The 12243-nt window shown below is 41.9% G+C and overlaps 1 protein-coding gene across 2 annotated transcripts in view; it reads right to left on the minus strand.

Annotated features, from left to right (window-relative positions):
• Positions 1-383: 383 nt before the first annotated feature.
• The window catches only part of rev3l (REV3 like, DNA directed polymerase zeta catalytic subunit), a 262433-nt gene continuing 250573 nt past the window's right edge, over positions 384-12243 (minus strand). For both annotated transcript variants that reach the window (XM_069887629.1, XM_069887630.1), the window contains 2 exons: positions 10107-10316; positions 384-742 (listed from right to left, as the gene is read on the minus strand). In XM_069887629.1, coding sequence (XP_069743730.1) covers positions 602-742; positions 10107-10316 — 351 coding nt within the window. In that variant the 3' untranslated portion in view covers positions 384-601. The remainder of the gene's footprint in view (positions 743-10106; positions 10317-12243) is intronic.

The following is a 12243-nucleotide window of genomic DNA, read 5'->3' on the forward strand; positions in this document are numbered from 1 at the left end:
CATAATATATAATCCAAATAAATAATCAAAATATTGCAACAACCCCACAGAGCACTGTTTCCAATATCGTTTAGCCATGATTGATTTTTGTAGCAAAGCACCCAGAAACATCAACATGACCTTGCCTTTAACAAACTGCTACATTTTGTACTGCAAGTTTACTACTGTGCACACTCGATAAAGCAACTATCAAAGGATGAACAAAAAAATATAGAATTGAAAAGTTTTCAAAACATACAACACAGACCTCAATATATTGTAGAAAATCATTTGTAAACATATGCAGTTTGAAATTTGCACCACAGTTTGTAAATTACTCAGATCTGGGTTCCATTTAACATAATTGGGTATGAAATTACTGTACATATATTTACACAACTCCATTACAGTGGAAATGACCTCCACAACTTTATTGTAAAACTGATCTTTCAACAAGTGAAATGATTGTGTTTAACCCTTTGCAAGCCACTTCAAACTGCTACAAAACCATTCAAGTTGGCTGATTTAGGTCTTGCAATCATAAGTACACCACGATCAAGATAGTTGTGGGTACAATAAAATGTAAAGAGCATTCGCTAGTGCTTCAAGTGGATTAGAAATGTTAGAACTGGTCCAAGAGCTGACGAAGGTAGGGAGCTTTAGTAAGGTCACGGCTGACACTGAACAGCTTGTACAGGACTGGGCAATCCAGTGAGATGCATTGAACTTGTCTGTCAACACAGCCTGTGCAATTCCTGCAAATCTAGAAACAAGAATTACGTGAGTAGACACATAAAAAATTCAAATAACTAGATAATAGAAATACACAAAAAAAGTGGTTTGCTTTACTGCTATTGAGAGTAAAAGGGGAAAGGTTTAAGGGAAACACAAGGGGAAATTTCTTCACGCAGAGGGTGGTGGAAGAAGCAAGATCAATGTTAATATTCAAGGATAGGTTGGATAGGTATATGAACGGGAGAGGTGTGGAAGGTTATGGGCCCAATGTGAGTCAGTGGGACGAGGTGGGAGAAGATGTTTGGCATGGACATGTAGGGCCAAACTGGCCTGTTTCTGTGCTGTAAATGGTTAAATGGATCCCAGTTATAAAGTAAGTTCTTTAATTCATTGAGTAAACTATGATAGTCAGGAACTAGAAATAAACATTTGCAGAAAATAATTCCTTTTTGCCATATCTCATTGAACAAGTTTCCAACTTTTTCCACTCCACGTACGAAAATCCCTTATCTAAGTTCCTGGGTGTCCATATTTCAGAAGACCTCATCCGTGGCCAGCACATCAAGGCAACCATGAACAAGTCACATCAATGCCTCTACTTTTGAAGAAGTCAGGAGATTTGGCTCATCAGACCTCGCTATGGAAACCATACTGACTGGTTGCATCCCAGCCTAGTGTGGGAATTCACATCCAGAAACGTTGATCGTAACCAGGTCTATCATCCATCCACTGAATACCCATGTGAGGTGCTTCCATCTCTCTAATCACAACTTCTTCTCACTGCTTCTTTCAGGAAGAAGGTACAGAAAACTGAAGAGTAGCACCTCTAGGTTCAAGAACAGTTTCTTTCCAACACCTGTTGGGTTCTTGAACCTTCCCTTATACTAATTATGGACTGTTCAGTCTATGATAACTGAATATTTATTATCCATCTTTTTTTAAATTTAATTCCTATTCTGCATACCATTTTAAAAAAAATGGAAGTACCTGTTCAACTGCAGCAAGAATTTCAGTGTACCTTGTATATGACAAACTCTCTCCTCACTTTACCCCACTCTTTCTATGCATTATATTCATGTATGTTCTCTCGTCATCACTTCCAATTAGGACGGAGTTGCAAATCATCAGATGATCCAACTCAGACCAGCACCTAAATACTTGGGATTGCCCTGGGGGTTGATCTTGAATAAGACTTATGTAAAGTGACAATGCTGTCAGGATTGCTAATGTGGACCAGCAAAGCAGGAAGCTGAGACACCGTGTTCCTTCCCATGGTTTGAAAGTGTCATACAGACTTTAAATGCCCTGTTAAAGGGGATGAGTGATTTTTTTCCCCCCCAACATTTTTGAAACAACCAAGGTCTGCAACCAAAATGGTGGTGTCCATGCGAACTTGTGGACTCTGGGATACCAGGTTACTGGTACAGGGTACCAGAAGTGGAACCTCAAGGCAGTACCCAAGGAAATTGGGATACATTGTACCTCGACCAGAAAAAACCTGTGGCTATTTGGAAAACATTAAATTGTACATCAAGGGTAGGGTAACTACACTGCATTTATGAAACCCAGGTACTAAGCGATACTTCATAGAACACAAAAATCCAGTTCTTTCACTTCTTAAACATGCACTGCAAGTGAAACAGAAGATTTTGACCACAGATTATGACAAGTGCTTCACACATTACCAACGTACAAAATATATCTCACATTTATTTAATTTGTTGCATCCTCACTCTTCCCTTAGAGGAAGTGGGAGAAGCAGGAACAAATGTAATGTTCGAAGGACATTTTGACAGGTACATGGAATGAAAAGATTGAGATGGATAGAGGCCGAACACCGGCCAATTGGATTATTTTGCTCAGCATGGTCAACCTGTTTCCATAGAGTTCTGCAACATTTACAGCAGGCCCCTTGGCATCTTATTTATGTCACTGGAGTGAGGGATCTTTTGAATTATAAAGTCTGAAACACAAAGGCTAGACCTTTGCTTCACCCCTGGAAGGTTGCAGCTAATCCTGGTCACTTCAGCGACTCATGGGACATTTATGTAAAAATACCGAACCCGTTGATTTAGAAAAGATTTTTACATTAAAGGGCAGAAGAATATGAGGTGCCGCATTTTGGGAGATCTAACATGGGTAGGACTTACAGAGTGAATAGTAGGGATCTTGGGAGTGTTGTAGAGCAGAGGGATCTAGGAGAGCAGGTACATAGTTCTTTCAGCACATTGGCCTTGATCATTGGACTATTGATTATAGAAGTTGGGAGGCCATGTTGCAATTGAATAAGATGTGGGTGAGGTTTGGAATATTGTGTTCAGTTTTAGTCTTGGAAAGATCATGATGGAGAGGTGCAGAGAAGATTTAAATTTAGACCCAACTGGGAAAAGTCCAGAGAGGACACACCCATAAAACCCTGATATGTCTTATGCCTTTGTTGTGAGTGTCTTGAATGTTGTAATTGTGGTTTGTTAAGTGTCAAATGTTGATGGTGGGAGGGAGAGAGATGAAAAGAGCTTGAACTCTACAGAAAACTTTGTATAAAACTGCTGTATCACCGCTGATACTGTTAATTGAAAATGTTGATAACTGTTTAAGTTTGGAAAATTATAAATATTAAAAAAAGCTTTAAATTTAGACATACACCACAAGTAACAGGCCATTTCGGTCCATTCTGCCAATTTACACCCGAGTAACCTACAACCCCAGCAACTTTTGAGGATGTTGCCAGGTCTTGCAGGCCTGAGCTATAGGGCGAGATTGAGCAGGCTAGGGCTTTATTCCTTGCAGTGCAGGAGGATAAGGAGTGATCTCAGATGCACAAAATCACGAGAAGAATAGATCGGGTGAACCCAGAGAATCTTTTGCCCAGAGCAGAGGATATAGATTTAAGATGTGGGGAAAGATTTAAAAAGAACCTGAGGGGTAACTTTTTTTTTAACTCAGAGGGTGCCAAGTCATTGGGTGTATTTAAGGCAGAGATTGATAGGTTCTTGATTTGCCAGTGCATCACTGGTTTTGGGGAGAAGGCCGGGCAGTAAGACTGAGTGGGAAAATGACTCAGTTCATGATTAAATGGCTAGGCAGACTCGAAACTGCTCCTGTGTCTTTATGGGTGGTGGGTGTAACGGAATGGGCTGCCGAAGGAGGTTAAGGCAGACACGAATGCAGTACTTCACAAAATTGGTCAGATACATGGATAGGATGGATTTAGAGGGATATAGGCCAAATGCAGGCAGGTGGGATGTGTGGATGGGACATTTTGGTTGGCGTGGGCAGGTTGGGCTGAAGGACCTGGTTCCACACTATGACTGAACTGGTGCATGAAAGGATTTGATGAGGACCTTCACCCACAGCATCTGCTTGATGGAGATGGTAGCAGAGGAGGTCTGGACAACTTTATATTTTACGCCAATATTAGTCAGGAGCAAAGAACAAATTGCTGATGGAAATCAGAGGATGGAGAAAAAGAATGGTCAATGTTTTGGACTGGAACCCTTAATCAAAACAGAAATGCTGCTCCACCCACTGAGTTCCTTCGGCAGTGATTTTTGCTGTAGATTCCAGCATTGTCAGCCTCTTGTGTGACACCATATTAGTTAGGAGGCGGAATTCAGGCTTATAGTAGATAGTCTTGCTCTCCATCCATCTTAGATTCTTGGGAGAAGGAAATCCTCAAAACTGACAGTGACCATGGAAAACTGAGAACCCAATTTTGGTCCATAGAACACTACAGCACAGAAAACGGCTCTTTAGCCCATCTAGTCTGTGCTGAACTAATATTCTGCCTAGTCCTATTGACCTGCATGCAAGCTATACCCCTCCTATCTATCTACCTATCTAAATTCTTAAATGTCAAAATTGAACTCGTGCTAACCATTTCAGCTGGCAGCTCATTCCACACTCTTTCTACTCTTTGTGTGAAGAAGTTCCCCTAAACATTTCCCCTTTCACCCTTAACCCATGTCCTCTGGTTTGTATCTCAACTACCCTCAGTGGAAAAAGCCTATCGGAGGAGGAGGAGGAAGATAAGGTAATAAATTCTGTTCTGTACCTGGTCCTAAAGTTAGGTAGGGAGTTGGGTAGGGAACTGAAAAGGACCACCCCAAGGGGGTAATCTCTGGATTACTTCCTGTGCCATGCAATAGTGAGGGCAAGAATAGTATCAGGTGGAAATAAATGCGTGGCTAAAGGATGAAGTAAGGGGCAAGGATTCGAGTTCTTGGAACACTGGGACCTATTTTGGGGGAGGTGGGACCTGTACTGAATGGACAGGTTGCATCTGAATCCCAGAGGGACCAGGATCCTGGCGGGGGCATTTGCTAGGGCTACTAAGGAGGTTTTAAACTAGTGTGGGGGTGGGGGGGGAAAGGGTCCATATAAAGGAGAACAGCAAGGAAAAGGTTTGTCTGCAAATAGAGAAGGCTTGTAGACAAAGTTTGGGGGTGGAAAGACAGGTGATCTAGAAGGAAAATGATCAGTGCTGTGATGGAGTGGGGGATGACGGTAATAAATAAGTTTACCGTAAAGATGGGGACAAACAGAGGGAAAGATGTGGGAAATCTCTGAAATGCATTTACTTTAATGCTAGGAGTTTTATAAGGAAGGTGGACGAGCTGAAGGTGTAGATAGACACTTGGCAGTATGTTGTGGTGGCGATTAGTGAGACGTGGTTGCAGGAGGGTTATGACTTGCAGCTAAATATTCTAGGATTTCACTGCTTTAGGTGTGAGAATTGGAGGTGTAAGAGGGGGTGGTGTAGCATTGCTTGTCAGGGAAAATATTACAGCGTGCTGATGTGAGATAGTTTGGTGGGCTCGTCAAAGGAGGGGGTATGGGTGGAATTAAAAAATGGAAAAGGAAAAGTTACAATTATAGGGGTGTATTATTGCCCACCTAGTGGGGAGTGAAAAATAGAGGAGCAAATGTGTAAGGAAATAGCTGAGATTTGTAATAAGCAGAGGGTTGTGTTAATGGTGGATTTTAATTTTCTTAATATAGATTGGGAAACACATTCTGTGAAGGGGCTGGATGCATTAGAATTTGTAAAATGTGTGCAGGTTAGTTTTTTGTAGCAATACATTGAAGTACCCACTAGAGAAGAGGCAGTGTTGGGGAATGAGATAGGGCAGGTGACTGAGGTGTATGTTGGGGAGCACTTCAGATCCAGTGATCATGGTACCATTAGTTTCAATATAATCACCTACGGCTCCTAGAACGCTTCCACCAGCGTTGTCTCCGCTCCATCCTCAACATCCATTGGAGCGCTTTCATCCCTAACGTCGAAGTACTCGAGATGGCAGAGGTCGACAGCATCGAGTCCACGCTGCTGAAGATCCAGCTGCGCTGGATGGGTCACGTCTCCAGAATGGAGGACCATCGCCTTCCCAAGATTGTGTTATATGGCGAGCTCTCCACTGGCCACCGTGACAGAGGTGCACCAAAGAAAAGGTACAAGGACTGCCTAAAGAAATCTCTTGGTGCCTGCCACATTGACCACCGCCAGTGGGCTGATCTCGCCTCAAACCGTGCATCTTGGCGCCTCACAGTTTGGCGGGCAGCAACCTCCTTTGAAGAAGACCGCAGAGCCCACCTCACTGACAAAAGGCAAAGGAGGAAAAACCCAACACCCAACCCCAACCAACCAATTTTCCCCTGCAGCCGCTGCAACCGTGTCTGCCTGTCCCGCATCGGACTTGTCAGCCACAATCGAGCCTGCAGCTGACGTGGACTTTTACCCCCTCCATAAATCTTCGTCCGCGAAGCCAAGCCAAAGAAGAATTATGGAAAGGGACAGGTCTGATGTGACAATTAAAGATTTTGAGTGGGGAAAAGCCAGATCTGAAGAAATGAGAAGAGATTTGCAAGGAGTGGTTTGGATATATTTGTTTTATGGGAAGGAGGTAGAGGAGATTTGGAGGTCTTTTAAAGATGAGATTTTCAGGGCACAAAATCTTTATGTTCCTGTTAGGATAAAAGATGGAGCCAAAAGTTTGAGAGAGCCGTGGTTTTCAAGGGAGATTAGAAAGTTGGTTCGAATTAAAAGGGAGGCCTACATTAAATATAAGAAACGGTATAAATGAGATGCTTGGATAATACATGGATTGTAAAAAGCTTAAGAACGAAATTAGAAAAGTGAAATGATGGTACGAGGTGGGTATAACAGGGTGAAAATAAATCCAAAAGGTTTTTACAAATATGTAAATAGCAAAAGGACAGTGAAGAATAAAATTGATCCATTAGAGCAGGGGTCTCAAGCTTGCGGCTCGCGGGCCAACTGTGGCCCTCGGGACGATAGTTTGTGGCCCCGCCTTAATATGAAAGTTTAATGTTAGTGCGGCCCGCGAGTTTGATATGATTGGCACTTTTCAGTGTTGTGTGCGGAGCTGAACGAACCTACCAATCAAGGTGGGGTATATTGCTCTCGGGGGCAGGACATCGGCTGGGCTTCTTGCGAATATAAGCATATTTGTGTGCATTTTCTATTTGTCATTATGTGCATGCGGCACATGCGCAATTTCCATGGCCGCTCCCGCTTCACGTGCTTCGGCGTCCAGTCTGAACCCGGAAGTTGTTGCTCAGCGGGACAGAAAAAGAAGCGGAAAAGATGCATCGGCTAAACACTGAAACTTCAACGCAACAGTGACACCATTTGAATCTGAATAATAATAATTACATTTCTCCAGTCAGCAACTATATGTGGTTTCTTCAGTCTTCTCTATCTGTTGTATTATTATTATTCTCATTATTATTATTTTCATTTTATTTATTTATTATTGGTTGATTTTTTTTTCTTATGAATTGTTAATTTATTTATTTTTTCATCTTTTTTTGTGTTAAAAAATAAAAATAAAGACATTTGATAACATTGGAATGTTTTTGTAAGAGCTTTTCTTGTGGAAAACATGATGCGGCCCAGCCTCACCCAGACTCTACCTCCAGTGGCCCCCGGGTAAATTGAGTTTGAGACCCCTGCCTTAGAGGATCAGAGTGAACAACTGTGTGCAGAGCCACATGAGATGGGGGAGGTATTGAATGAGTTCTTCTCTTTGGTATTCACTAGGGGAAAGGACATGGAATCGTGTAGGATAAGAGAAGCAAAAGGGGTGATTATGGAAAATGTAGGGATTAGCAAAGAGGGAGTGTTGTAAACTAATGGAAAGTATTCTTAGAGATAATATGTATAAGTATCTAGAGAGGCAGGGACTGATCAGGGACACCCATTGTGAGTTTGTGCGGGGAAGGTCATGTTTGACAAATCTTGTTGAATTTTTTTGCTGGATGAGGGTAGAACAGTAGATTTAGTCTATATGGATTTCAGTAAGGCCTTCGATAAGCTTCCACATGGAAGGTTCAGGAGCTAGGTATTAATGTTGAGATAGTCAGATGGGTTCAACGGTGGCTAGAAGGTAGATGCCAGAGAATCACGTGGATAAGTCTGTCAGGATGGAGGCCGGTGATGAGTGGTGTGCCTCAGGGCTTGGTTTTGGGTCCCTTATTGTTCATCATTTATATTAATGATTTGGACGATGGAGTGGTAAATTGGGTTAGTAAATATACAGATGATACAAAAATAGGGGGAGTTGTGGATACTGATGTTGGCTTTTGTGAACTGCAGAAGGATATGGATGCTTAGAAGAGTGGGCTGAAAGGTGGCAGATAGAGTTTAATACCAATAAGTGTGAAGTGCTTCATTTTGGGAAGAATAATCAAAACAGGACATAAACAGTGAAGGGGAAGGCACTGAGGAATGTAGAGGAACGGAGAGATCTTGGAAAAATGGTTCATTGTTCTCTGAAAGTGGAATCTCAAAGAAGGCTTTTGGTATGCTGGCCTTTATAAATCAAAGCATAGAATATAGGAGCTGGGAAGTGATGTTGAGACTGTTCAAGGCATTGGTGAGGCGAAATTTAGAATATTGTGTGTAGTTCTGGTCCCCAAATTATAGGAAGGATATCAATAAGGTAGAGAGGGTGCAGAGAAGATTTACTAAAATATTGCCTAGAATGCAGTATCACGAATACAAAGAAAGATTGATTAGACTGGATCTTTATTCATTGGAGGGTAGAAGGTTGAGGGGGGATTTGATAGAGGTATTTAAAATTATGAGGGGGATTGATAGGCTCAAATCCTTGAGGGTAAGTGAGATTGGAACGAGGGGTCATAAGTTAAGGTTTAGGGGGCAAAAGATTAGAAGCAACATGAGAGGGAGCTTCTTCATTCAGAGAATGGTGGCTACGTGGAATGACCTTCCAGAAGAGGTGGTTGCAGCAGGGTCAATTTTGTCATTTAAGAGAAGGTTGGATGAGTGCATGGATGTGGGGATTGGAGGGTTATGGACAGGGAGCAGGGAAGTGAGACTAGAGGAGATCACTTAAATCAGTACGGACTGGAGGGGCTGAGATGGCCTGTTTCCGTACTGTAATTGTTATGTTATATATTCTCTGTCTATCCCGTTATAGTTTCTCCCCTCATTCTTCTACGCTCCAGGGAATAAAGTTCTAACTTGTTTTACCTTTCCTTCTAACTCAGTACCTGAAGTCTGGGCAATATCCTAGTAAATCTCTGCATTCTTTCTGTCTTAATGATATAATTCCTGTAGTTAGGTGACCAGAACTGCACATAAAACTGCAAATTTGGCCTCACCAACGTCCATAAATTTTACCATAACAACCCAACTCCTATACTCAAAACTTTGATTTATAAAGGCCAATATGCCAAAAGCTCTCTTTACAATCCTATCAACCTGTGATGGCACTTTCATCCCTGTTCTGCATTCCTCTGTGACTTAATGTCTGTTATGTATTTTTATTTTTGCTCTATAAAGGAAACTGTTTGACCTGCTGAGTTTCTCTATCATTGTGTTTTTTACTTCAACCATAGTGTCTGTAGACTTGTGTTTTACTTATGTCCTCCCAAAGTGCAACACCTCACACTTGTCTGTATTAAATTCCACCCGCCATTTTGTCGTCAATTTTCCAGCTGGTCCAGATCCCGCTGCAAGCTTTGAATCCTTGCCTTGCTTACACCCCCAATCTTTGATTCATCTGCAAACTTGCTGATCCAATTGACCACATTATCATCCAGACAACAAACAACAAAAGGACCCAGCACTGATCCTTGAAGTACACCAGTCAGAAAGGCTATCATCTCCCACAAGGCCAATATTTAATGCTATTTACTATGTCATCCTGAAAGGTTCCTGACCAAATCTTCTTGACCAACCTCCCATGCAAGACCTTGTTAAAGGCCTTACTAAAGTCCACGTAAGCAGCATCCACAACCTGTCTTCAAGCGGACTTTCATCAAGACCAGTGCTTTATTATTTTAGTCTCCAGTTTTTGTGCAACATCAATAGCTTAATTTAGAATGATGTGATTTATCTGAGGTACCTTTAGCAGTTGAGCCTGTTTCCATTCCCATTCCCGAATCTCCTGGTGAAGGATCACAGTGACTTGCTGAGGGTTGCTTCGGCACTTGCTACAGATGCCCAGTTGAGTCAGCTGTTCACAGACTGGGCAGTGCAGGGTGGTGAAATACTGCGAGATGGTTCCCTTGCGAGCATCCGATTCATTACGAGCTGCTGAAAGCACTTTTTGAACCTTAAAATTTGAAAACAAAGATTTCCGTGGAATGTTTTGTTTTACAGAGTTAGTTTCCAATAGGGAAATATTTTTTAAAATCTTCAGATCAGGCTGACTGAATCACGAGACATGTGGTAAATCAGCTGGCAATGTGGTGAGAGGAGTGGTATTCTCTCTCTTTTCTTACTCTTTCTCTCCTACTGTAAGGGGCGCCAGGCAATACTAATGGTAGCTCTTTGCCTTTACTGCAGGCAAAAGAAAATTTGTGTACATTACATTGACTGTACTATTACATGGCAATAAAGGATTCTTGAATCAGATAGGACTACTGGTTTGGTTGCATTTCTGACTTTGCCCTTGTTGTGTAGTGGTACCTCAAACAAATCCACTGCATTGTTGACTTTCGCTAAGGTGAGTCAGGCATCTTCTCTCTCAATTTTGCATCCCAGCTGGGTAATCATACAGTTTTGTATGTATTGAAGCATACAGTGTTAGGAAAGATGCATGGAACAGGTTGGCTTGCCTGGCGGACATTTACATCCTGTGCTGGCTTATGACCCTCTTACTTTGATCTCATACATTCAGCCCAACTGTTCTTAACATATTGAATTATCTTTTTCTAAACCTACCTAATCTTGAACTAGTCTAGAAAGGCACAACCACAAGACAGAATCAGAGAAAAGTCATGACACAATAGATAACCTGGCCTAACTAAAGATGGAACAAACTGTGTCAGTACCATTAGTAGGCTACTCATTCTAATCCCGCCCTTCACCACGAGAGACCCGCAGGTCATAGTTCTTCACATATACATCCAGGCACTTGTAAAATTTGGTGAGGGAGACACCCCTTCATACCATGGGTTATAGACCCCTACCGCTCTCCATCAGTTATAGCATGGAAACAGGCCCACCATGCAGTGCTGAACATGATACCAATCTAATTACACCTACCTGCCTGTATATGGTCCATAGCTCCCCATTCCCTGCCTACTCATACGTCTGCCAAAATTAATTTTAAAAATCTCTCTATACATCAAAGGTTCTCAGGAACCTGCCATTTACTGTGTACTTTCCTTTTTGACCTCCTAATGTAGTGGTTCTTGGACCTTTCTCAGTGGAAGGCCCACCTGTATTCTGGCCTAACATGCCATGGCCCCCTAGTGGCAATGACTAAGCAATATTTTCTAGTCAAAGGTAGCTCTGTAAGAAACATCTTTATTTAAAGTATTTTGTTTAACATTTTTAAAAACCCACATGGAAAAATTTGGCTCACCAGTGAGCCATTGTGATGTATCATCCCACACTTACTAGTCTGTGCTGAACATCATCTCCCACCTAGTACCACTGACCTGCATTTGGCCCATAATCCTCCACACCTCTTTCATCCATGTACTTATCCAACCTTTCCTTGTATATTAACATCAATCTCGCTTCTACAACCACTGCCGGAAGTTCATTCCATACCCCCACCACTCTCTGCATTAAGAAATTTCCCCTTTTTCTCTCAACTGATCTAGATTCTGCTGTGCTGTGCTTTTGTCGTGGTGTAATGTTTTATGCTGACTATTGAGATGCCATAAGCAAGAACCAGTTTTGTATCATACTATAGGCTTTTATTAACAGAAGAAGCCACCTCTACTGACCAGTGGGATAAGCTGCACCATCTGTTCTACCAGTAGGGTGGAGCCAATCTACAGTCATAACCAATAGCAAGCAGTCAGCATAATACATTACATCACTACACCTTTGACAACCATATTCAGTATGGTCTTCATATTCCATTATCTGAAAACTTACTATTCAGACTACTGACATTTTCTTCCAAGTCATTTCTATATATTAAAAACAGAGGTTGTAGCATTGGTCCTGTGGAACACCGCTGGTCAGAGACCTCCAGTCAGAAAATTTTTCCCCTGTATTTGATGATCAAGCCGATTTTGTAC

This window comes from Narcine bancroftii, chromosome 6, assembly GCF_036971445.1.
Source record: "Narcine bancroftii isolate sNarBan1 chromosome 6, sNarBan1.hap1, whole genome shotgun sequence".
Taxonomy (NCBI): Eukaryota; Metazoa; Chordata; class Chondrichthyes; order Torpediniformes; family Narcinidae; genus Narcine; species Narcine bancroftii.